The sequence below is a fragment of the Bombyx mandarina genome, chromosome 16, assembly GCF_030267445.1.
Source record: "Bombyx mandarina strain Sakado chromosome 16, ASM3026744v2".
Lineage (NCBI taxonomy): Eukaryota > Metazoa > Arthropoda > Insecta > Lepidoptera > Bombycidae > Bombyx > Bombyx mandarina.
Window position 1 is genome coordinate 3,855,528 of NC_143222.1, and position 25,421 is coordinate 3,880,948.

A 25,421-nucleotide genomic window follows, 5' to 3' on the forward strand; every position below is an offset into this window, starting at 1 on the left:
AATAATATTATTTTAGTTAGTTCAATCAATGCTAATTAATAAGCCCGGCGAAAAACATAATATATTAACCTGAATTCAAAATTAGTTCAGGATGTATTCTGGGTGACTGAAATTGTATAGGTAATCACAAAAATTATTAATTAACTTAAAACATGCTACATTTTTTAAAATACGTAATTAAATTTATCGGCAATTAAATTTATTGTGATTACGTATAATAAAAGAAAACAAAGGAGTAATAATCTGTATTTCGGTCATGAGTCTAGTAGCTAAACTAACTTTGTTAGCCGAATGACATTTGACATAATTGTGTGTAACTAATTAAATGGTGATAAAGTACAAAACGAATAGTTTGTCTGTCTTTTATCGAACTAACCCCTGTATATATATTGTGTGCGTCTTATTTGTTTTAGGTAAATCAACAGAGATCCTGTCATCAAACATTCTTAGCTACTCACTTAATTCTTAGTGAATATCTGTGACCTTGCTCGTTCACGAAGCCCGCTATAGAAAGCAGAGTATTAAATACACTTGACATTGGCGAAATCTAAAAGGAAACGCCATAAACCTAAGAGATAGATAGATAGATTAATTCTAAACTGTATTGTCGTGATATTTTTACCGTCTTCCTTTTAACAAAATATACTAAGTACAAAAATACATATTTGGTTATGCTTCGAAAGAAATCATTCACCAAAATACTACGAAATTGAGGGGAAAAAAAACGTAATACAAATACAACCTTAAAATTATAACCTTATTTCAAACGTATATTTTAGAGGAGAAAAAAAGGATTTTTATATATTATTTGAAGTCGTCGTGGCCTAACGGATAAGACGTCCGGTGCATTCGTGTTGAGCGATGCACCGGTGTTCGAATCTCAGGCGGGTACCAATTTTTCTAATGAAATACGTACTCAACAAATGTTCACGATTGACTTCCACGGTGAAGGAATAGCATCGTGTAATAAAAATCTAACCCGCAAAATTATAATTTGCGTAATTACTGGTGGTGGGACCTCTTGTGAGTCCGCGCGGGTGGGTACCATCACCATGCCTATTTCTGCCGTGAAACAGTAATGCGTTTCGGTTTGAAGGGTGGGGCAGCCGTTGTAACTATACTTGAGACCTTAGAACTTATATCTCAAGGTGAGTGGCGCATTTACGTTGTGGATGTCTATGGGCTCCAGTAACCACTTAACACCAGGTGTGCTGTGAGCTCGTCCACCCATCTAAGTAATAAAAAAAAAAATCATTTTAGCTTAATTTAAAACGTTCTCGTGATTAGCACGAGTACGTACAAATAATGATTCATTCTTAGTACGTTTCGTTGCTTTTACTTTATTTGCACAAAACGCGCGAATTCCACATAAATGTTATTGCGTAATGTGTCCATGTGTATTTATTTTAACTAGGGGTCCCGCAGTAGTCGAAATTCGACTATAATTAATTGGAATTTTAAGTTTGTACACTATTATGATTGTATTTTATACTTCTATAATCACAAATTTCGCCAAGACTACACTATAAAAAAATATTAACAAAAACAAACAATATTTAATCTATTCTCAATTTGACAACAGACGTCAAGAACAAAAGTTTGACAATAAATAGTATGCATGCGTGTGTGCGTCAAATACATGATATGTAGTGTGTGTAATGTTTTCTTTATTGATTTAATGTATCTTTTATGCACTATTTTAAAAAAATATTAGCATTGTGCACTTCTTCTCTATATTCTGTATAAGTGTGGGAAATTTCATACTCCTCCGTCCGCGCAATTTTCGTAAAAAGGGATACAAAGTTTTCGCTTCACGTATTAATATATAGATGATATCTTCAGTAGATTATACAAAATTTGATAAGTATATTTTCGTGGTAGCTGACTGACAGCTGACATGTCAGTCATTTGCGAAGCGACTCAAACGTAGATGAAGATTGACATTCGTCATTATAATAAAACTAGCGACCCGCCCTCGCTTCGCTTCGGAAACATTAAAACACATGAAACCAAAAAAAAAAAAATTTAAAAAAAAATTAAAAAAGTAGCCTATGTTCATCAGGGACAATGTCGGCTTCTAATGGAAAAAGAATTTTTCAAATCGGTCCAGTAGTTTCGGAGCCTATTCGAAACAAACAAACAAACAAATCTTTCCTCTTTATAATATTAGTATAGATAATACCTTCAGGGTGCTGTTGAGACTTCCACCTTATTGTAGTGCATCAGGCATGTTCGTAGATGCACACACTGATGACTATTTCGCGATAATGCGCAAAAAGGTGGCATCCATTATGCGTAGAGTAGGAGGAAGCACCAACAACGTCTTGAGGGTATTGGCAGAAAGACTGGATGGCCCGACCCTGGGTAGTTTCATCAAGTTGCATGCTCTACATATGCTGCTTGATGAGACAGCCAGGGACGGAGTTGATAGATTTATTTAAATACTAACATAGTTCTTAAGTTATTTGTAATACTAACACACTATCAGATATGATGTCTTGAAATAAAAGTTTATTTTTATTTTTATTATTAATACGAGTATATATATACGTATAACAAAATGACGTAACAAGAAAGATAGCAAAAAGAAGTGTCCAATATACATTCGCAGGTGTGAAACTAAAATCATTTACATATATCTGCAATATACATAATATTATTATTAAGACGTTTTTAGATATCACGATTACTATCCGAGCTAGGTAAGCATTATGTTGGCCTTGTAAATTGATAATACATATAATATAATTTGTGGCAGTTGCGGTTAAGATGTCGTCGGTGAAGGTAAATAAAAAAAAAAAAAAACAAAAAAAAAACGAAAAACAATTCAACATTCTATTTTCGTATTCATATTTCGAATGCTCGTGCAACGGTTATGAATGGTTTGTTAAACAGCCGTTAGACATGGCGGCACCGAATCGAAATATTTACGGAACCGGATGTTCTGAATATAAATCGCGCTCTGAGCTGTATGTATGTTGTTACAATTCATAATTCTGTTATACTTTCTATTATAGTTTTTGTGTACTCTGACTTTAAGTTACAAAACGATACGTAGATTCATTGAGCTTGAAATAATTTAAGTGGGTATCGTTGTGAAAGTAACTAAATACACAAGCGCGCCCTTGATATCGTTCTTTTGGGTTCAACAAAAACGCGGATGTGTTAAAATTATAATATTTGCATATTATTATCATATTTTATTAAAATAGAACAAACTTTTGTATTGATAGCATGAAAACGATTTTTTTTTTTTTTAATTGCTTATATGAGTGAACGAGCTCACAGCCCACCTGGTGTTACGTGGTTACTGGAGCCCATAGACATCTACAACGTAAATACGCCACCCACCTTGAGATATAAGTTGTAAGGTCTCAGTATAGTTACAACGGCTGCCCCGCCCTTCAAACCGAAACGCATTATTGCTTCACGGCAGAAATAGGCGGCGTAGTGGTATCTACCCGTGCGGACTCACAAGAGGTCCCACCACCAGTAAACGCGAACTATTCAGTTATACACTAAATTTAAAGATACGTAGTCTTAGAATAGATGATATTTGATGTAAGTGTGAATAGAATTAATGACATTCGAATCTTCCGAGCGTATTGTGAGTATCCACGGGTGCTATTCTAGTGCCTTACCTATTTCTGGCGTGAAGATGTCGTGGTGTTTGCTTAATGGGACACCCGTTACAAAATACAAACCTCGTGCTGTGATGTCTATATATATCTCGCTCTGGAAAAGATACGACACTATTCTGGTCGTGAGCTTGTCCATAAGTTTAAAAATAAAACGCGAAAAAAAAAGATTTCTTACTTAAGGACAACATAACGAGAATTTCTTAATAAATATTACGTATCAGGATTGGTCTGACCGCTAAAAGTTCCATTTAAATTTAAATACGACTTTAATTCTAGAAGCACAATTAAATCAAGCCACGATCTAGTATAATGACTCAGAGTCGTTGAATACCTGTTCGACCATAAACAGTACGATCGGGCCATAGCGACAACCTACGTTGCAAAAACTTCGACTTAAAGTTTACCCACATATCTGTTTCTGTCTTAATTATGGAGCACCAACTTAATAAAAAGTGTTAGCTGAAAGGGACCCAATTAAGGTGGCACCACAGTAGCAAGTGGAAAGATTTAAAAATAGCGCCTAAAACTTCGACACTTTCAAGTCGTCGTGGCCTAAAGGATAAGACGTCCGGTGCATTCGTGTTGAGCGATGGAACGGTGTTCGAATCCCGCAGACGGGTACCAGTTTTTCTAATGAAATACGTACTTAACAATTGTTCACGATTGACTCGACGGTGTAGGAATAACATTGTGTAGCATTGTGTAATCAAACCAGCAAAATTATAATTTGCGGAATCACTGGTAGTAGGACGTCTTGAGTCCGCACGGATAGGTACCACCGCCCTGTCTATTTCTATCGTGGAGCAGTAATATGAAGTGTAGGGTAGCCGTTGTACTGTTAAAACTGAGACCTTAGAACTTATATCTCAAGGTGGGTGGCGCATTTACGTTGTAGATTTCTATGGGCTCCAGTAACCACTTAACACCAGGTGGGCTGTGAGCTCGTCAACCAACCTAAGCAATTAAAAAAACTGCTATATTCATTTCATTTCCACTTCCTACACTAGCGCTATTTCGGTGAGTCTTCCAACAGTATCTTGCTGTATTACAGATGTATTACACTTTTTTCGCTGTGTCCCCTATACAAGACGATATTCCTTACCTTACCGCGATAACGGATAAGACACTCGCTGCACTGATATCCGGAAACATAACTTGATAAATCTAAACATATTTAAAATTGTCTCCATGCTTCATTAGTTGGACGAGAAAAGAAACCAGAAAACAAAAAAAATGTACGCAAAACAAAATTTATAAAGAACAAAAAAAAAACAAATTTGTCATGCGGTGTTTTTTTTATTATATTTTTCTTCAATCGTCTTATTCTTGTGAGGTCAGTAACATGACAACAATTTGATATATTAATGAATCGATCTCTAAAGAGAACGTACACATATGTATATAGCTCTTGGTGTATTGTGAAAGCGGTTTTTTTGTTACATATTTTTATTATAAATATGTCGTCCTTTAGTCTTTTAGTAACATTACCAAGATGGATGCGTTATGCTTCTGATGACTTTGTATACCTGTAAAGTATTATTATTATATGAAAATTACAGTTGTTCTGTATGTACTGAATCCGACTATTCATTTGACCGCTTTAGTGTTTACAGACTTACATTTTATTTATTATCATTAATCATCTTATTTTTTCGAGAATGATGTAGACGATTTCAAAAAGAGTATTATTTTTGGTGTACGCTTCTTGTAGACACAATTAAAACTTTTACAACTCAATATCTTAGAAAATTAGAATATTAACGTTATAAAATTATTAATCATATAGTAAATAAGTCGTCGATATTCAACTTTCCACGATTTATTATCATTAATCATCTTAATTTTTCGAGAATGATGTAGACGAATTTAATGACAGTATTTTCTTTGGTGTATGCGTGTTGTAGACACAATTAAAACTTTTAAAATGCAATATCTTAGAAAATTAGATTATTAACATTATAGATTTTTTTAATCATATAGTATATAAGTCGTCGATATTCAAATTTCGACGAAGAACATCTTAGTCAGCCGTAGACACCACAAGAATTGTGAAGTATACGAAATCTCAAAAATATAATAATATAATGAAAATAATAAACTATTAAGCCGTAAAAGTAGCTCTCGTTACATATTAAAGAAACTATTACACAAAATTTACTGGTGGTAGGACCTCTTTTGAGTCCGCACGAGTAGGTACCACCGCCCCGCCTATTTCTGCCGTGAAGCAGTAATGCTTTTCGGTTTGAAGGGTGGGGCAGCCGTTGTAACTATACTGAGACCTTAGAACTTATATCTCAAGGTGTGTGGCGCGTTTACGTCGTAGATGTCTATGGGCACCAGTAACCACTTAACACCAGGTGGGCTGTGAGCTCGTCCACACATATATTTAAGGATCCCTTTGAAATGCTTGACAAAATAAAAAAGTACGGAATCTTTATTATGTTTAAAACTGTTCGCGCTGAACAAAATGAATCATGACAACACAGCGCCGTGTCAAAGAACACAATAATTGTTAACGAGAAACAAATAGTCGACGATCCATTTATTTTAGTTCCACTAAAATTGTCGGGACGGCTAATGAAGGCGTCACGGAGTGGAATCGAGGATGACACGAACTTATTATCTTACTTTGATAAAGTCGCGTTTCGTGGCGGATTCTTGAAGCATGATGAAGCGTTAATGTCTGTCATAGTCGAACTTCTATGCATACTATCATTGTTGAGATAGAGCATTTAGAAGGTGTATCTATCGGTGTAATGTCTAAAAAATGTGCTTCAAAAATGCTAATAATAAGACTTAACTCAGAAGAGATGTGGATAGTAATATATGACGGTTCCCGAACGTAGGCTTGTTTTTAGGTATCCTGGTAGCCTGGTTTGATGGTAGCCTTGAGGAGCTATACCAGCTTCACCGAAGGATTAGGTGAGTTCATGGGGCTCAGCCTGGCAAATTTGATAACACTGGATAACACTAACAAGGGCAGTGTTTCTCAGAATCTACCACCGGATCGGAATTGCGACCCACTGAGAAAATCCGGCGAGAAACTCAGTGGCCCAGGCGTGCTAACTCGATGGAATATCAAATGAGAACCCGCGGTAATTCCCCGGCAACGCCTGTGCTGTCTTATCTACTGTATCTCCTTCAAAACCGCATTAAGAATTAATAACGTTACATTATTATTTGATTACATATGGGAAGTGATATAAATTTCTTAATCTATAAAACAAAGGTATTCCAATCGCATTCATATAAAACTATCATAATATAAAATAAAGAAAACAAAGACATATTAAAGTTGCAACTCGAAAGAATCTTAAGAACGAATATTAATGAACTATTTCTTGTTCAGGGCTCGAATATTCATTCCTTTGTATCGGTACTTCATAAAGAGATACTTTATTTTATTTTATTACATCATAATATTATTATTATTTCGGGATACAATCCAATTGATTTTTTTTTCAATTATGTTTGTTGTTTTTCTTTTCTTCGTCGTAAAATCAATTTATTTTGGCATCAACAAATAAAAATGGAATTCCACGCGAAATCGTCTTACATTATCATTATCACGCCATTCAGAATTGCTGTATCAATATTTATTTAGTTATAATCACGAAGAAATCTAGTACGTTCGTACACGTGCAAAGAATCCGACGAAAATTGCTTATCAAATAAGAAAAGACTAGGATTGTTCAATGTTTTATTTGTAATTTCAAATCTATATCAATTCTTTTAGGTCTCATTTCTAACTTGCAAATAATAATTTTCAAGGGAATTAGCTTACGTCAAAATTTCAAAATGTTCACTGTTCTAGTTGAGGCGCGTATTAAATAGAACGGTAAATGAAATACATGTGAAAAAAACAAAAAGTGCCAATTTTTGAGGATTTGCGAAACTATATTAAATATTATACATTATTTGTTTATTGAATATATCATAATTCTGTATTGTTTAAATTAGCTCGATAAACTTTAATGTTCCCCTATTTTTTATATAGATTGTAACCTCAATAATTTCCCATTATTTTTGTACATACCAAATAAGGGACTTTTTTTATTATCGCGATTATTAATGACACTAATTACTTTACCTACTTAAATGAAAACGTATTAAAATTCGTTATGTACTTAATGATACGTGTAGGTACTTACAAATCGCTATTAATTAATAAGTCTAAGAAATATTAGTACTTACTTGTCAGCGTTAAGATTTAAGTGTAGAATCGATTACCTACGAGTATATATTGACATTGAAAACCAATGTCACATGAATAGGGGTGTGTCTGTAAACTAATAACTACTGAACTGTCGTATACAAATAGTCTCTTAAGTAATGAAACTTCGATAAGAGGGCGAGGTAGAACTATTAGGGTTGCAAGTCGAGGACTTCTGGAATATTCTATACCGTTATAAATTTACCTCTATAATATTATTGACCGTACGTAGCTAATAAAACTCTAACGTATCTCTGCACATTCTAATACACTTTATGGTAACTAATAAGGAATACTCTAAGTAATATTCTTCCTATGAAAGAGGCCTAATTTGGTTTTTGTGCTCTGCTAATACTATCCTGTATATTAGCTACTATAAGTTAGAATGTGCTGTAAGTTAGAAAGTGGGAATGAGTTGCTCGCTCCGGGCATTTCAATATTGTAGTAATTGTTACGTTATAATACTCATTGTAAAAAATTCATATTTAATTTTTTTTATCTAATATTAAAAAATAAATAAATAATAATTTCAAATTTAAAAAAAAAAAAAGTCATGCCCGCTGAGTTTCTTGCCAATTCTTCTCAGGACGGAGGCTAGTTCTTGTGAATTGGCGGTAGTTCTTTTGACGTTCAACAAGTATGTACTTTCATTTACGTTGAATAAAAAATTTTTGATTTGATTTGATTTGAATGTTCTCTGCTTAGATTACGGAACCTACTAGTTCTGCAATGAGAGCTCTTTAATCGTTTTATTTTTAAAAAAAACGAACGGATTTGCATCGTAATACACATCGTAATACATCGTAAACACTCATCTCATAAAATCGCCCTACAAATAGTATGCTTATAGCGTATGCCTGGCTAATGGATTAAAAAAGAAAACTTAGTTTACACGTGCTTTGTGTACATTGAGCAAAGACCCGAGAACTGGGTTAGCATTAACTGGGTGAAGGTCGATGCATTCGCTCATCAAAACTCTCGCGGCTGTGAAGCGTTGAAAAGCCTTAAAGCCTTTGCATTTACCGCTCTATTCATTTCGACAGAGAAAGTTCTTTGGGTTTGCCAACGCAAAAAAAAAATGCTGCCAATTCAAAAATAAAATAAAATAAAAACTTTTGTGGAATCAAACAATTCATTTTGTATTATTGTCATCGCATTAAAAATACGAAATATATCGTTCTAAATGTGAAAGTTTTTATATTGTTTTTTTTTTTAAACACTAACCTGAATTCATTTTTAATTCTACTGATATATAAATATGAATGAGGCATTATTTTCAAATGTCTAGATTGTGTGCATCGTATGAGATGCAAAATATAAATTCTCGATAGTTATCTTTCAATGTTGTCGTGTCAAGATTCACGAGTTTCATCATCTGACTTTGCTCACAAGAATGCTTATCCTATGCCGATTCGTTACTATAAACCTCATGCGATGAACTGATCGAGTGAAAGACCTTACCAAAGCTCCACTAAACGAGTGTGTCCGCCAAGCTTCAGTTGGCGAATTATGGAGGACATCTGTCAGGGATTTAATAAGCAAGGATTCCACACGACCACAACTGCTCTGCCAAGAGCAACCGACTATGATGATGATCATGCCGACTCGGTGGTGTCTTTGACTGTTACGACGAGGGTCGTTGTCATAACACAGGAAATCCTTTGGATGGGATTTGTGTGGCATTCCTTTCCAGCTATTTATATTCGTATATACCGGGCTTTACAGGTGGTAGGACCTCTTGTGAGTTCGCACGGGTAGGTACCACCACTCTGCCTATTTCTGACGCGAAGCAGTAATGCGTTTCGATGTGAAGGGTGGGGCAGTCGTTGTAACTATACTGTGGCCTTAGAACTCTTATCTCAAGGTGGGACGTTATAGATGTATATGGGCTCCGGCAACCACTTAACACCAGGTGGGCCGTGAGCTCGTCCACCCATCTAAACAATAAAAAAAATATGTAAAAGTATAAGTGAAGGTTAATTTTTCATTTGATCAATGTACGCATGCGCGAAAAATATCAACAAAATGAGAGAGAGAGAGTATTCTTTATTGTACACCAAAAAACAAATAAATAGTGCGATACATTAAAAACAAAAAGTACAATTGGCGGTCTTATCGCTAAAAGCGATCTCTTCCAGACAACAATCAGGTGGACAAGAATCATTTGGAAACGAACTACGCGCGGTGTACCATTCCAGTGAAATACATATACATTTATGTACACATACATATCTCCGTAAATATACATACAATTAATACATAGTATTATAATATAATAATAATTATTAAAAATTAAATAAAAAATTAAATAAAAAATAAATTTAAATTTAACAAAATGTTTATCAAGTTAACAATTAAAAAACAATACTGTTGAAAACTATACTGTTCATTTCTAAATAAAACTTTCTTCGAATAAATCTTTTTGTAGTGAAATTTTATAATAAAATATTTAAAATTAAAAAAAAAAAAAGTTAGAATTTCTACATCTAAAATAATAATTGTTATTCATTCAACATAATATCCTTTTTAAACGATTGACACATAACAAATAAATACCTAAGCCTAGAATATAAAAAAAAAACAAAAAAACAAGGCAGACCGACATAATTTGTCAGATTAAATCCGATTTCATATTAGACTTTAAAACAGATAAGGAAATTTTATAATACGTCTAAATTTAAAATTCGATTTCTTCCATCTACTGCTACTCTACATTCTCATTTACGGCTTCTGCCAATACGATTTGTATCCTGAAACGTCCGACACGCCTTTCCCGCGAACAATGGAGAGTCATTTCCGTCTTATAATTACTATTCTATTGTGCTTTGCGAATGGGAAATTATTGCTTTTTTTTTTCAAATAATTATTTAAACGCCACGAGCTCTTCGAGGCATTGGAAGAGAAAATTTTATTTTTTTATTTGATATTCAAGTACTAGGTGCGGGCAAAGGGAAACACTTATGTGATAACGATAACAAATAAATCTTGTTTTTTTTCGTGTCCTGCCAGAATCACGGCGAAAACGGAAAATTCCTCTGAATAAGGTCGGACGGACTACACAAACGTGTGCAGCCCCTAAATATTCAACCATAGTGTTCGCATTGCAATATCTTTTAAAGTTTTACAATCGATGACATAACAAAGACTTGAAATGAATCATACTTGGTAACAAGCATAGAATAAAATTATTTAAAACAAAAGATAGCTTTGTCTGTGATTTGGCGAATTTTACAATAAACCGGTAGCAAGTGTCGAAATTTACAAATAAATACCAAAAAAATATATGTATTATTAATTTATTATTATTCTACACAATTTTCGATTAATTGACAAAATAAATCGTTTATTTTTACAGAAGAGGTCGCATTTCATTGGTTAATATTATATTTTTTGTTACAAACCAAATACACTAAAGCATGCATATAATGTAACATTTTTTTAAATCCACTCGTTTCACTCCAGTAACTGGCAGGAAATAACATATTTTTTTAGAAGCAAATTATACACGTTCTAAATCTACTTAGGTATAATACGAAAAAAAAAAATTCTAATACCCAACGTCGATGCCAATGACCTTACAATAAAGAGCAAAACTTGCGCATATTTAAATGAATTATCGAGAAAATAATTCTCATGAAAACTATACGTGAAGCTGTATACACAATGCTCTTTAAAATGACATGAAAAAATATAATCACGTTCATCTTTGTCGATATGTGATTATAATACAAATTTAAAGACCACGTAAAATACAGAATGCATAGCCAGTAATTGTAGCGTGGCCTTCGTGCGTGTTTTGTATTGAATAATGCAGTTTTTTTTTTATTACTTAATCCTCTATCGACAAAAGGTTATGTGTGACGATGCCACACTAAAATTTTGACAATCGATTTTAAAAGACTCTGTGAAAGAATTAGAAAATTCATTTTTTTAAGCGAATAATTCTGAGGTCGGTCGTGAGCCGTAGATTATAATATGAATTTGAAAACTAAAAAAGAGAATAAAACCTCTTTATAACAATAAAAAGAATCTCTAATATGATTCAAGTTTCCAATGGAGCGCAGTCACCGATCTGTATCGCTCCATCAATAATTCAGGAGCTGAATAAGATTTAATCTCCACACCGCGGAGCTTTGTCTGGGAAAACCTCTCGTCGGACAAGTTTTCCTTGTATATTTATAGAAAATTTCGACTTAAGATCATAATGATAAAAGGCATCGCAAGGAATTCAAATATTACGCAATTTTAATTCAATTTTTATGTTCAGTAAGAAGATATAATAAATATTCAAGATTACGAACTATACCTAATTACGACCGATTTTATTTATGTCAATGACAGTTTTTATCACGTTTTTATTACTGAGGAAACTAGCACTGGCTGCTCACAACAGAACAATGCTCACTAAATTAAATAGTTTATTTATGAGATTACAGAAGATTTTGTAGGCAGCGGCTTGGCTCTGCCCCTGGCATTGCTGAAGTCCATGGGCGACGGTAACCACTCACCATCAGGTGGGCCGTATGCTCGTCTGCATACAAGGGCAATAAAAAAAAAAAGAAGAAAAAAAAAAGCTCCTGAAAGAGGTTCTTTAACTTTATTCTTAATTTGAATGCATAATAAACAATTAATTCATCAACATAATATAACCTAACACTAAAAAAGCAAGGACGAATTTCACAAACGCATTTTGAAAGTTAACCTCAACGTAATGTGGTGTAAACATGTACCTATGGCGGAACTATATTTTTAATTTTACTCTCGAACATTCTGACAAAGGTATAATTAATTGTAACGACTAGTAAACGTAAAGACATGCGCATTTGGAATTGTGAAAGGAAACTGGTGCCAGAGTTTTTTCAATGCGGTTTCTGAACGTACTATTTCTTTTTTTTTTATTGTTATAAAACTCGTGCAACGTATCCTAATTACGATAGTGCATTTACTACGAAGGTTATCTATATATTAATGCGCGAAGCAAAAACATTGTATCCCTTTTTACGAAAATTGCGCGGACGGAGGAGTATGAAATTTTCCACACTTATAGAGAATATAGAGAAGAAGTGCACAATGCTAATATTTTTTTAAATAATGCATAAAAGATACATTACATCAATAAAGAAAACATTACACACACTACATACCGTGTATTTGACGCACACACGCATGCATACTATTTATTGTCAAACTTTTGTTCTTGACGTATGTTGTCAAATTGAGAATAGATTAAATATTGTTTTTCTTTATTAATATTTTTTTATAGTGTAACCTTGGCGAAATTTGTGATTATAGAAGTATAAATTACAATCATAATAATGTACAAACTTACAATTCCAATTAATTATAGTTGAATTTCGACTACTGCGGGACCTCTACTATAGATAGATTCGCAAACGGAATTGTTTTATATTACCAAACAGAAGCAAACTATAGTAAAACGTTGAGTTGATTATAAAAATGATGAAACACTCTTTGAAATCACATTCTAAAGAGTATTTTTATTGCGATTGAGCAAGTTCCGTTAAAATAAACTTGTGTCACGTACTTTCTAACAATCACGCGTGTTCATATGAAGGTTATTAGAAATTTAATTATTTTCTGTTATGTTTCTTGATAATATTTTCAAATTGTGATCGTGTTTAAAGAGTATTTTTGAAGTTATACTTCTTTAGGCGCGTTATGAAAAATTTATGAGAGTGAAATATTACGATGCGCGCGCACCGTGACACAAAATTAACAGAATGAAGTTGCCCACTAAATCGCTCATTACAATACGACCGACGTGACTTGGCGAGTCTGAATATAGCCGCAGGTGAACTTTCCGAACCGTACCGAGAATTACCGAATTTATACGATGTCAAGAAAAGGGATGTCCAATATGCGTGTTTGAGGATGTTGTTTAATCGTTTTTTTTTCAAATTGATTAAAATTTAAATAAATAAAAAAACAAATAAATTTAATAAAAATAAAGTATAACTTCTTACGCACGTACATGAGTACACGTACCCTTTTTTTAATAAAAATATCGTAAACAAGTTAGCTCATACAGTCTTGAGGGTGGGAATAATAAAAAAAATATATTTTATTCTTAGATCCAACAATAATGAGGTTCGAAATAAAAAATCTTGCTTTCTAAATTTAAATTAATGGGTACGACAAAAAGTCTCCTAATGATTAAGTGTGTTTATTATTAAAATATTTCAGAACGAGTTCGTAACAGAATCAATTGAACCGGTCCAATTTTCGAAGATCATTCAATTCTAAGAATATCTAATTAAGATAAATGTTTCGTAAATGCAAGATGATTTTCATGAAAACACGTAACATTATACCAGCACGTGTTCCATTGCGGCCGCCATTACTTTTAAATCAGTTAATTACGGTGTAATGGCTCATTAAATAGCAACAAGCCGGTCGGCGCCATATTGGTCGTGTAAACGTCTATTGTGTTACAGAACCAATGGAACCGCGAATGCGACATTTTATTGTCACATTAACATTTTTGATTTTTTTATTGGCCACTAAAAAGTACGGTGCTTTTATGTCTGTTTGGAATGTTAACATCGTTGTCAACGCTCTAAATATTATGAACCACTTTTTCCTATGTTTCATTTTTTTTAAATATGGCTATTTTCCTGCTGCCTCCTATCTTTTGTCCATAGTAGAAGCTCCCTTATGCCCTATGGATTCTGAGACAAGAAATCTGAAAGAGGATTGACATTTTCCATTTCAATTGTGATTTGAAATGAATTAGGGAATTTCAGTCAGAATCGATTCACCTACAAAAAAGTTCAGATATTAGTGCACACGTAAGAAACGCATGCCTCCTCCTATTTTGAAGTCGGTTAGTATTTCATTATCTTCATTCTGCGATTAACTCGTTCCTTAATGAAATTAACAGATATAGAATAACTTATCTAATTAAAACTGCTGTTCTGGTTTATTTTCGCGTGTGTTATCGTTATGTTATTGTTTCGTACATTTCGAGATTACGTTACTACTAAAGTAATTATTCGTTTGAATATTGTGCTGACTACCCTCCACCATGGTCAAATGTACTCGAATGGCTTTTAACCACCAGTTCTGGAAGGGCATCGTTGCCCACTGAGTTTCTCGCCGGATCTTCTCAGTGGGTCGCGTTTCCGATCCGGTGGTAGATTCTGCGAACCACTGCTCTTGCTAGGGCCAGTGCTAGCAACAGCCCCGGTTTGAGCCCCGTGAGCTCACCTACACGTCAAGGCGAATCTGAAATAGCCTCTCAAGGCTATCAATATAGGTAGGGAAAAAAAAAGAAGCGCATCGCCGGGAAAGGAACCCTCAGGCGACCTAACGAATGCGTGTACACTGTCAAAGCAACCACGATCACTATGACAAAGAAAATCCGACTAAGACCGTATGTTTTTCCATTAAAATAATGTCTCTAATAATAACAATTACAATGAACAAACGGTGCACGCATATCATTACAAAACGGATGTTGAAAACCGGTAAAAGTCAGTACCTAGCTACTTAATAATTGTGTGTTTATAACATAAATGTATTTATTGATAATGAAATCTACATAATCTTTTTATTATATCACACTCTTCAAGGCTTTGGTTCTAAGCGCGAAGATGCTTTATTTTTGTTCTCTCCGAGGCAAAGGGTTGCGACAATCAACTCAACTTTTTTTTTTAAAGCGACAGTTTTGTCTTTTAATTCCAAATAAAAAAGCCAATGGATTTAGCGTTACAATAATTATTGACTTGATATCCATTGTATACCCTATTGTTTCTGTTTTTAATCAATTATAATGGGTGGCGACTTGATAAATTTAATTGCTTCCTAGTTCCCGAGTCGACCTTAGCATTATACATACTATTATGAATATGCATTTAACATTATATTTTAATCTTTTATAATTTTCTACCAGTAAAATAATATTAAATGACATTTAAAAAATCGTTTAGTTATTATTACAAATTGATTTTATAATGGAAATGTTAATCTTTGGGATCGAAATTCTTTTTCTCCATTTTTCCAGATTCGGTATCGCAAAGCCCATTGGTTCATAAATAGGTCAAGCCAGTGTTGACATTGGGCAAGTTTCGCCTGTTCCACGACTGACAGGTAATAAAGTTAAGTGACCGGCAAATTCCACTCGATACGTGCTTTTAACACGGTTAGTTCTAATTAATTAACTAGCAACTATTAGCACAAGACATTGTGCTATTTACTACGTTTTGAAGTTGGATAGTGTGGATTTTACGATAGTGATTTTAAATTAATTTTGAAAAGGCAAAGGGTTTCTTGATCATTCAGGACAAAACACAAAAAATCAAAGGAGTATTTATTATGTATGTTATTTTTTTTTAGGACAATATTAAATTCGTATTCTACTCAATTCCACAGATACCACTTCATTTAAATACCATCAATTGGTAAAAATCTAACCAGTATACTACAAATAGTACGCAATACGTTTAAGTAACTGTAGATACGTTGTGACAGTCATAACTGAGATTTTGAACTTGTGTCTCGATTTGGGTGGTGGCATTTACTTTGTAGATGTCTATGGACTCCGGCAACCACTTTACACCAGGTAATATCGTTCACTTAGCAATGAAAAACAAAAAACAATGCAAAGTGACATGACATCACAGGATATCATGCTCCCTTGCACTCGGCTCAATTCGCCAGCTTCCGTATTCAATTTATTTAATCTCTGCTCGCACGGCAACTGTTGGCTAAGCGCTCGACTAGCTTAGTACTGTGTCAGTGTACTCTGACTTCGAACGTACAGGTCACTGCTGTCAATATAACCAGCGACAAGTGATAGGTTAACATAGACAAGGTGATTTACTGTTATGGAGTGTGGAGCAAAGGAGCACAGTGTGTATAAAAAAGTTTACGTCGAAAAATTGCCAATTAGCTTGGTGTAGCCGAGAGAGAGAGAAAGACAGAGAGAGAGAGACAGAAAACCGTCTAGTCTTTATTAAACTACAGGTTGAAAAAATTAAAATCTCTCTTCACAGTTTTTTTACAAGTATTGGACATAACTCTTCCCTTATTCGGAATACATTAAACTAATGCAATCTAAACTATCACTCGCTACCAAACTGGTTGCACACACCGAATGTCTCTTCCAAAATATGCATTGTTCCTAAATCTGCCTATTTCTGCCGTGAAGCTTGAAGGGTGGGGTAGCCGTGAGACCGTAGAACTTACATCTCAAGGTGGGCGGCGCATTTACTTTGTAAATGTCTATGGGCTCCAGTAACCACTTAACACCAGGTGGGCTGTGAGCTCGTCCACCTGTCTAAGCAATAAAAAATAATCTTATTCACCCGTAAACCAATAAATCAATCACAGTAATTAAATTTACGGTGTCGATCGTTCGCTAAAACAAGGCGTACAATTACAAGTATCACATTAATTACTTTTACGATGAGTTAATTTCGTATGTAAACTAGAGATTTATGTACTCAAATTAATTATGTATGAGATTTACGTTTGGCATTTTAATTTTCAACAAAATTGCTATACCGCTGAGGAATCCAAACATTTTTTTATGTATATTTATACTTATAAATGTTTAATATAACATAAATAAATTATGCTTTGAATAAAGTATGCATGATTTTAGTATACAATATGAAATGTTAATGAATGTAATATAGATGCAAAATCTGAAGTAAATGAAAAAAAAAAACAGCCTATTTATATAAATAGGTATTGTTTATTTGACATGTTCTCCGAATTTTAGTATTTTTGTTCTCATAAACATTAAAATGATTTTAAAGCACTTAATTAACTTTGTTTTATAAATTTTTTTTAAGACGATTATAAAGATGGCGTCCGGTGTATAAAGGGAAAACCCAAGCCATTGCTCAAAATGTATTTTTTCGTTTTCACACTTAATAATAATGACCAAGCACTTATCTATCTATTCAGTTCTAAAAATACGATATTTATAACAAAGTTATCCCATTCATTAATAAACAGCATCGCACCACAAAAGAAGCATAGCAAAAACCAGATTAAAATACCACAGAAGTTTTTTTATCCATATTATGATTTGTACACAAGAATGAAACGAAAATAATTATATTTATTGTATAATCAATTCCGTCTCTATATATCCCAATCAAATTTTGTTTAAAAAAAAGCATGCATAGCTCACATATAAATGAAACCTTCTGGAGTATTCCATCTCATACTCAGGTCAATCGAACAAATGTATAATAATGTTTATCTCTTTTAAGTGTCACTTTTCATCGAATGTCAAAATACGACAACGCTACAGATGTTTTCCCTCCAAAAAAACATTCAAATGAAATATAACAGGACCCGTTTCCTATTCTTAAAACCGATTCGCAGAAGACGCGAGTCTGTCACCGCTATTTTGATACATAGATTTTTACTGCTAATAAAATTAAAATAAAAACTAAGGAGCAATATTTATTTGAGTTATAACGTTTTAAAAGTCTTGACACAGTTCTTTTGGAGTTTTCCGGATGAGTTCTTTTAATAAATACGGTATAGCGTTGCGAAATTGGCACAGATGTAAAATATTCCTGAAACTGTGCTTTTTGCACGATGTTCATTAGTGCTTCGGTGTTGACAGTATAATGACGTTGTTTATATAATTGTTCGTAGATGGGCTTAACCGATCTACTAATAAACGGCTATCAAGCCCTATAAATGTCTTAACATGAATGCGGCTTCTCTTGAGAAGTGAGGGCGCCACAATGAGGCAAATTGTGGCTCAGAGCATGCTATACTATTGTTATTAAGTAGAATAGAAGAAGCTATGGATTCTTAAGATAATCTTTAAAGACTAAACAAAAAGAAAATTTAGATTGGAAAGTCTTTTTTTTTTTTTAAATTAATGACGCAACAAATTCTTTGGATGTTTCGAGAACATTGTTGAGGAGCGACACGCGAAACTTCAAAAATGGCGTTCATTTAAATTTTCATCGGAGCCCCCAGAAATACATAAATCCAAACAAACGCTCTAACGTTATTAAAATAAAACGAAAGTGTAATATTTTCTCGTTGAAATGTTTATTTTCATTAGCGTTTTGAGCGATGATGGCTTCCGAATTAAAACTAGCATAATTTCGGTCTCGTATGAAAGAAAGAAAAAAAAATCACAAACGACCTCTCCGTATTCGCGTGATCGTGGAATATAAATAATATATTAATCACGATGCGTTTAATTATTTATTTAAGCACAGAACGGATTAGTTAAAAGGAGGCAAGAAGCAAAACTCGACGCAGCCAGTTTTCTTTTATACCAAGTTCAAATCGTTTATTTTGCACAACCTTTCGTGAAACTGTTTACATGTTTAACGATCAATTATTTTAAATCTTAAAACTGTTTTCAACTTAGAAATATGGGCGTAAGAAACTCAACGAAGCATATATGTATGTCGGAGAAGCCACAATGATTAGCACCGTCGTCAGACATCTTAGGGTCGATTAGGATAATCGAGCTAAGGGAAATATTAGGGTCGCGGGTTCGAGTCCTACATCGGGCAAACATTCGTGTGATCAACTTTTTTTTTTGCTTTTTGTCTGGATGTTTATTATCTATATGTTTAAACGTCGTTCTCTTTTGGGGGCCGGATTAGCATGCATAATTTATTCCCAACCATTTATCTATTTTTCTTTTATGATTCTTTTTACTGGTGCTAGGACGTCTTGTGAGTCCGCACGGGTAGGTACCACTACCTTGCTTATTTCTACCGTGAAGCAGTAATGCGTTTCGGTTTGAAGGGCGTGGCAGCCGTTGTAACTATACTGAGACCTTAGAACTTATATCTCAAGGTGGGTGACGCATTTACGTTGTAGATGTCTATGGGCTCCGGTAACCACTTAACAACCAGGTGGACTGTGATTTCGTTCACTCATCTAGACAATAACAAAAAAATCTATTTAAAATTCACCACATCAATGAGAATCGCCACACTAATTATTTCGCAGATGAACTTATTTTACTTTCTATTCACAAACGCCCCAAGAATTCCTCTTGTTAGTTTAATAATGAAAAATCTTGCACCGGATGCATACATACATACAAATAACTCATTAGTTTTTCAAATGATTTAATAGTCAATTGACGAAGGTCGATCTTCCAATGTCAATACAAGGCCGCTATGATAATGCAGGAACAATCTGGACTTGTGATGCGGCGAAAGGCCGTAATGAGCTATCATCCAGATCTGGAAACCTCGCCCACCTGTCCTGGTGAAACTGGAAAGGCCTCCGGGCCAACAGTGATCCTACAATCATAAAAAAAAAATCTGGAAACACAGACGAAATGAGAAAATTCATAATACAAAACAATAGTTGTGTGTTTTTTTTTTTAATTCCGTTTTGTCTACTGCGCCTTTATCTATCTTCGGTGTGGAGGTAAAGTCTACGTCCTTGCCTTGAATACGATAAAATTATTGTGAAATAAATATAATTGAATGGCTCTGAAAATATTATGTGTGTTGATTTAAATTGATATGTTCTGATTGAGGCTGAAGCGTTGGAATGTTCAAACAAAATTCTTGGTTTGCGTTTTACGATTGTAATATTAATTAGTTTTATTTCGTTTTTATCAAACAATTCGTACACTTTACGGAAACAGTAATGCGTTTCGGTTTGAAGGGCGGGGCAGCCGTTGTAACTATACTGAGACCTTAGAACTTATATCTCAAGGTGGGTGGCGCGTTTACGTTGTAGATGTCTATGGGTTCCAGTAATCACTTAACACCAGGTGGGCTGTGAGCTCGTCTACACATCTAGGCAATAAAAAAAAAAACAAAAAACATGACTACTAAGTTATTGACCTCACTAATTCGTGATTTGCGGATACGTAAAATTTGTTTCCTAAATATAACAAATCGATACCGTACAATACAATTTATCTAATATAATAATAAGCGGAACTATTTTAATTAATGGAAATAACGATATCCGTGTTCAAAAGACTCCCCCCGCACGTGTTCTTCAAAATTAACCACTTACTGGTGGTAGGACCTCTTGTGAATCCGCGCGGGTAGGTACCACCACCCTGCCTTTTTCTGCCGTGAAGCAGTAATGCATTTCGGTTTGAAGGGTGGGGCAGCCGTTGTAACTATACCTGAGAACTTAGATCTCAAATCTCAAGGTGGGTGGCGCATTTACGTTGTAGATGTCTATGGGCTCCAGTAACCACTTAATACCAGATGGGCTGTGAGTTCGTCCACCAATCATTGCAATAAAAAAATAAAAAAACACAAAGGAAAAATATCGAAAAATTCAAATTTATACTAAAATAGAAATTACTCGAACAATTCAAAACTATAAGCAGCACTTAACAGTGGCTCGACCCACTAATTTTATGGTAATTACATTGCTAGGTTAATTGTTTTAAAAATTGTTTCACATAAAGTGATCTTAACGGTAACATGCTCAAAATTACAAACTGTAAACTAAAGTCAATGATAATGTATAAGTTTATTTGACATTTAACTAATGGCGCCGGATGGGAGGAATAGGCGATCTGCTACAAGCTATCTTATCGATTTGCGCAAAAAAAACCGATCAAACAACGAATTTTCATAAATATAATCTTGTTAATGAAAAATGAATCTCATACGTATGTAAATAATACATGAAATGACTGTTGTTGATGTGAATACAACAGGAAATACTGAAAACAGGTAGTAAATATTAATTTATTATTAACCTTAAATCTTTAAAAACAACGTCTTGTTTTGTTTGACACATTTTTGGTTCATTATCTTTTTGCTGATGGTAGAACGTATTCTTTCCGGATGATACCACCAAATTTTGCAGCAGAAATATTTCGACTTCGAAAACTATCACATATTCCTCTTTGAAGGGCGGTAAAGTTACGCAATAACATTGAGTTATCGACCTCATGTCTCAATGAGGTCCGGTGGACACGACTAGATTGATAGTTAACATGTCACATCAATACAAAACAAACACTTAGTATACTTGAGTAAATACGTCGGATTTCCAAATAGCCAAAACACGTATAGCATTGCATGTACCAAATTAATAGAATTATTCAAGCATTACATTAAGTAATTCAAGTTTACTGTTTGTTATGTTTGGTTTTGTAAGCTGCGGCAGCCCGGTTTTAATATCGTGTCGAGGATTTTGTAAGAAATAGTTAATGTTTATTTACAATACAATCCGTTTATATATTGTGATGGTATATAATTTTTCTTGGTCATATATGTATTAATGAATATAATATAGTGAGCAATATCCGGACGTCATTTCAAATAAATAAAAATGAATTGCTGTTCGTTAGTCTCGCTAAAAGTCGGGAACGGACCGATTTGGCTAATTTTGGTCTTGATTTATTTGTGGAAGTCCAGAGAAGGTTTAAAAGGTAGATAAATGAATGAAAATGTTCGGAATTAAATAAAAATAACATTTTTGTTTTTCCTTTGATGTGACCTCCGTCGGGCGGATTCCTTTTGTTTGTTTTAAGTTTATTTTATACAAAAGCTTAGGTATTTTATTTATCGATTGAGGCACTACGAAGTCTGCCGGGTCAGCTAGTTTCAAATAATTTTGTAAATCAACTATTCTTACAGTTTCCCGTTATGCTTTGTTTGTATTTTTTATGCAGTTCCGAGTATCTCTCACATACTCTAAGCAAAGTAGGTCTTGTCCTAGTAAACGGGTAATCCTAATATCCTAAAGCACACTAGTACAGATTACATTAATGAGGAGAGACCGAGCGTCTTACGAAAGTAACTCTTGCGCATAATCTGTGAGCACATCGCCTTGTGAAATTATATTACTGGCACAATGCAAACCGTAAGGTCACGGCTTCGTTGGCGGTAGATAGTATTATAGATAATACCGAGAACTGTTACTAATCGTTTTAAAATTAGAAATGTAGCGGGAAAATAACTTAACTAATTTCATTGTTTTTTTTGTTTTTTTTTTGTACTTAAATATAAAATTACGGAAAATACATTAACTAAGAATAGTGTGGCGGCTGTACACCACATAATTATAATACACTTTAATAATTAAAAAAAAAAACGATATGTCTTACGTTTAATTGAAGCCTTCATATTCGATTGTGGCAAGGTTTCATACAGTAGTGTCAACATTATGAATAACCTCACGAAATAGCCCTGTATTTGACGGCACACGCCCAACTCGACTCGGCCGAGTAAACATGAGCCGGCCCCAACAAACACGAGTCACGTACTCAACTAGATTTATCTATTGTTACAGGTTCGTCATCAATCTTCTAGCGACGAATCTATTGACTACCTCACTCTTGGCGCCCGCGCTCTTCGGCGAGCATACGACGAAGAAAAACGCCAGTCTGTGGGTGGAGGCAGGCGACTCGGCGGCCTCAGCCTGCAGCCTGTCAGCCCTGTTGTCCGTAATGCTGATTTCACTCGACCAGCACCACGCCGTCACGGATCCTCTTCGCTGCCACACCCGTCTCTTACAGCGTCGTCCAAGCTCGCTCTGCGCCGCCACCTGGGTCGCCGCGGCATCCGCAGCCGCAATTCGAGCTACCATCGCCGTGTTCCACTACTACTATCCGACCGAATCAGCGCTGCAAGGTATCCAGCTCGCCTACTACGTCGTGTACTTGATATTGGGAGTGATCGCACCGATAACTATAGTTTGCGTCATGTACGCGAGAATCTACCGTGCGGCGCGCTCGTCTGGATTACGAGCTCGTGCGAACGGTGCCAGTGCTCTGCAGTTACATGAGCCCCCGCCCCCCCTTCCGAACCTCATCGAAGAGGGGGAAGGAGAGGGACTCACACTTAGAATAGACGGATCAGAAGACGTAGCGTCCGGAGAGCACGATCGCAACAAATTTGGACCGTTTCTGTTACCACCGTCAGAGAGGCCAGTCCGTTGCCCATCTGTTGCCAGTCTACGGAATTCCCGCACTAAAGATGGAAAGTCGAACGAAGATCTGAGGAAGGGATTACCGTCTGTTAGTTCGGCACCATCACTCGCTGCCCCTCTCTTGGCGGTGCAGCAACGGACCCCTCAGACCTCACACAATGGATCGAGAATAACATCGATACGATGCCGCATTTCAAACGCCTCCCTGTTCCGTTATAGAGAAGAATCTCGTGCGGCTCGCGTCGGTTTGCTGACGGGGGCGTTGGCCATGCTGCACGTCCCGCATGCCGCAGCCGCCGTGGCCTCCGCCGCTGTCCCCGGGCTGGCTGATTGTGCGCGCACCGCATCGCTCGCGTTACTCCTGCTTGCCTCTGCGGCTTCACCGTTCCTGTTTGCACTACGTTCGCGCCGGGTGCAGCGTGAGGCTCGGCGTCTGTTCGTGCCTGAGAAGAGCGCTTGGGAGAGAGCATCGGCGTCCGCGTCGTCTGCGGCGGCGGACGGGCAACGCGCTAAGGCCGCTTTGGAGTTGCTGCGGACATTGTCGCCGAGCAGCGGAGAGCCGGCCCCGGACAGCTCGGCGGAGTCGGGACCTTGCCGCGGCTCGTTTAGCTCTGGGGGCAGCACGCAGCTCTCGTCAGCTTCGGACGAGTGACCGCCGCCCCGCCCGCGGGTGCGCTTCGCCCCGCGACCCACCGCTCTACTCATCTGTGATACTAGGATAAGCAGCACCGCGCTCGGCGCGACCGTCAGACTGATTTAGTTATTAAGTTAATTTATTGTGTCCGTACGTACCTTACCGCTAAGCGGATTAATGTTTAGAAACTTACCTGAATGAATAGTAAAAAAAAGAATAATATGTAAATGAAAATAAATTCGTATCGAAGTTATAATGCCACTGTTTTAATGCCACAGCAACCCTCCTGTATAACGCAAATGATCATAACACTATTCAATACATTGATAATATTTTCTGGTGGTAGGACCTCTTGTAAGTCCGCGCGTGTAGGTACCACCGCCCTGCCTATTTCTGCCGTGAAGCAGTAATGCGTTTCGGTCTGAAGGGTAGGGCAGCCGTTGTAACTGTACTGAGATCTTAGAACTTATATCTCAAGGTGGGTGGCGTATTTACGTTGTAGATGTCTATGGGCTCCAGTAACCACTTACCACCAGGTGAGCTGTGAGTTCCTCCACCGATTTAAGCAATAAAAGAAAGAAAAAAATTATGTACTTTATAAAAAAAAGAATAAACAATTCAGACATAAATATCACTTTAATGTTGGACAGATTTATAAATGAAAGTAAATTATGGTAGTGATAGTTAAAGTACACACCAAAGCTTTACACTAGGATTTCGAAGAAGAATATAGAGAAGAAGTGCACAATGCTAATTTTTTTTTAAATAAAGCATAAAAGATACATTAAATCAATAAAGAAAACATTACACACACTACATACCATGTATTTGACGCACACACGCATGCATACTATTTATTGTCAAACTTTTGTTCTTGACGTCTGTTGTCAAATTGAGAATAGATTAAATATTGTTTGTCTTTGTTATTATTTTTTATAGTGTAATCTTGGCGAAATTTGTGATTATAGAAGTATAAAATACAATCATAATAGTGTACAAACTTACAATTCCAGTTATTTATAGTCGAATTTCGACTACTGCGGGACCTCTA

The 25,421-nt window shown here is 35.5% G+C and overlaps 1 protein-coding gene across 1 annotated transcript in view; it reads left to right on the forward strand.

Annotated features, from left to right (window-relative positions):
- Positions 1–24,626, forward strand: part of LOC114252926 (uncharacterized) — a 38,739-nt gene extending 14,113 nt beyond the window's left edge. Inside the window, exon 2 of the mRNA XM_028187620.2 lies at positions 23,098–24,626. Coding sequence (XP_028043421.1) covers positions 23,098–24,388 — 1,291 coding nt within the window. The 3' untranslated portion in view covers positions 24,389–24,626. The remainder of the gene's footprint in view (positions 1–23,097) is intronic.
- The last annotated feature ends 795 nt before the right edge of the window (positions 24,627–25,421 follow it).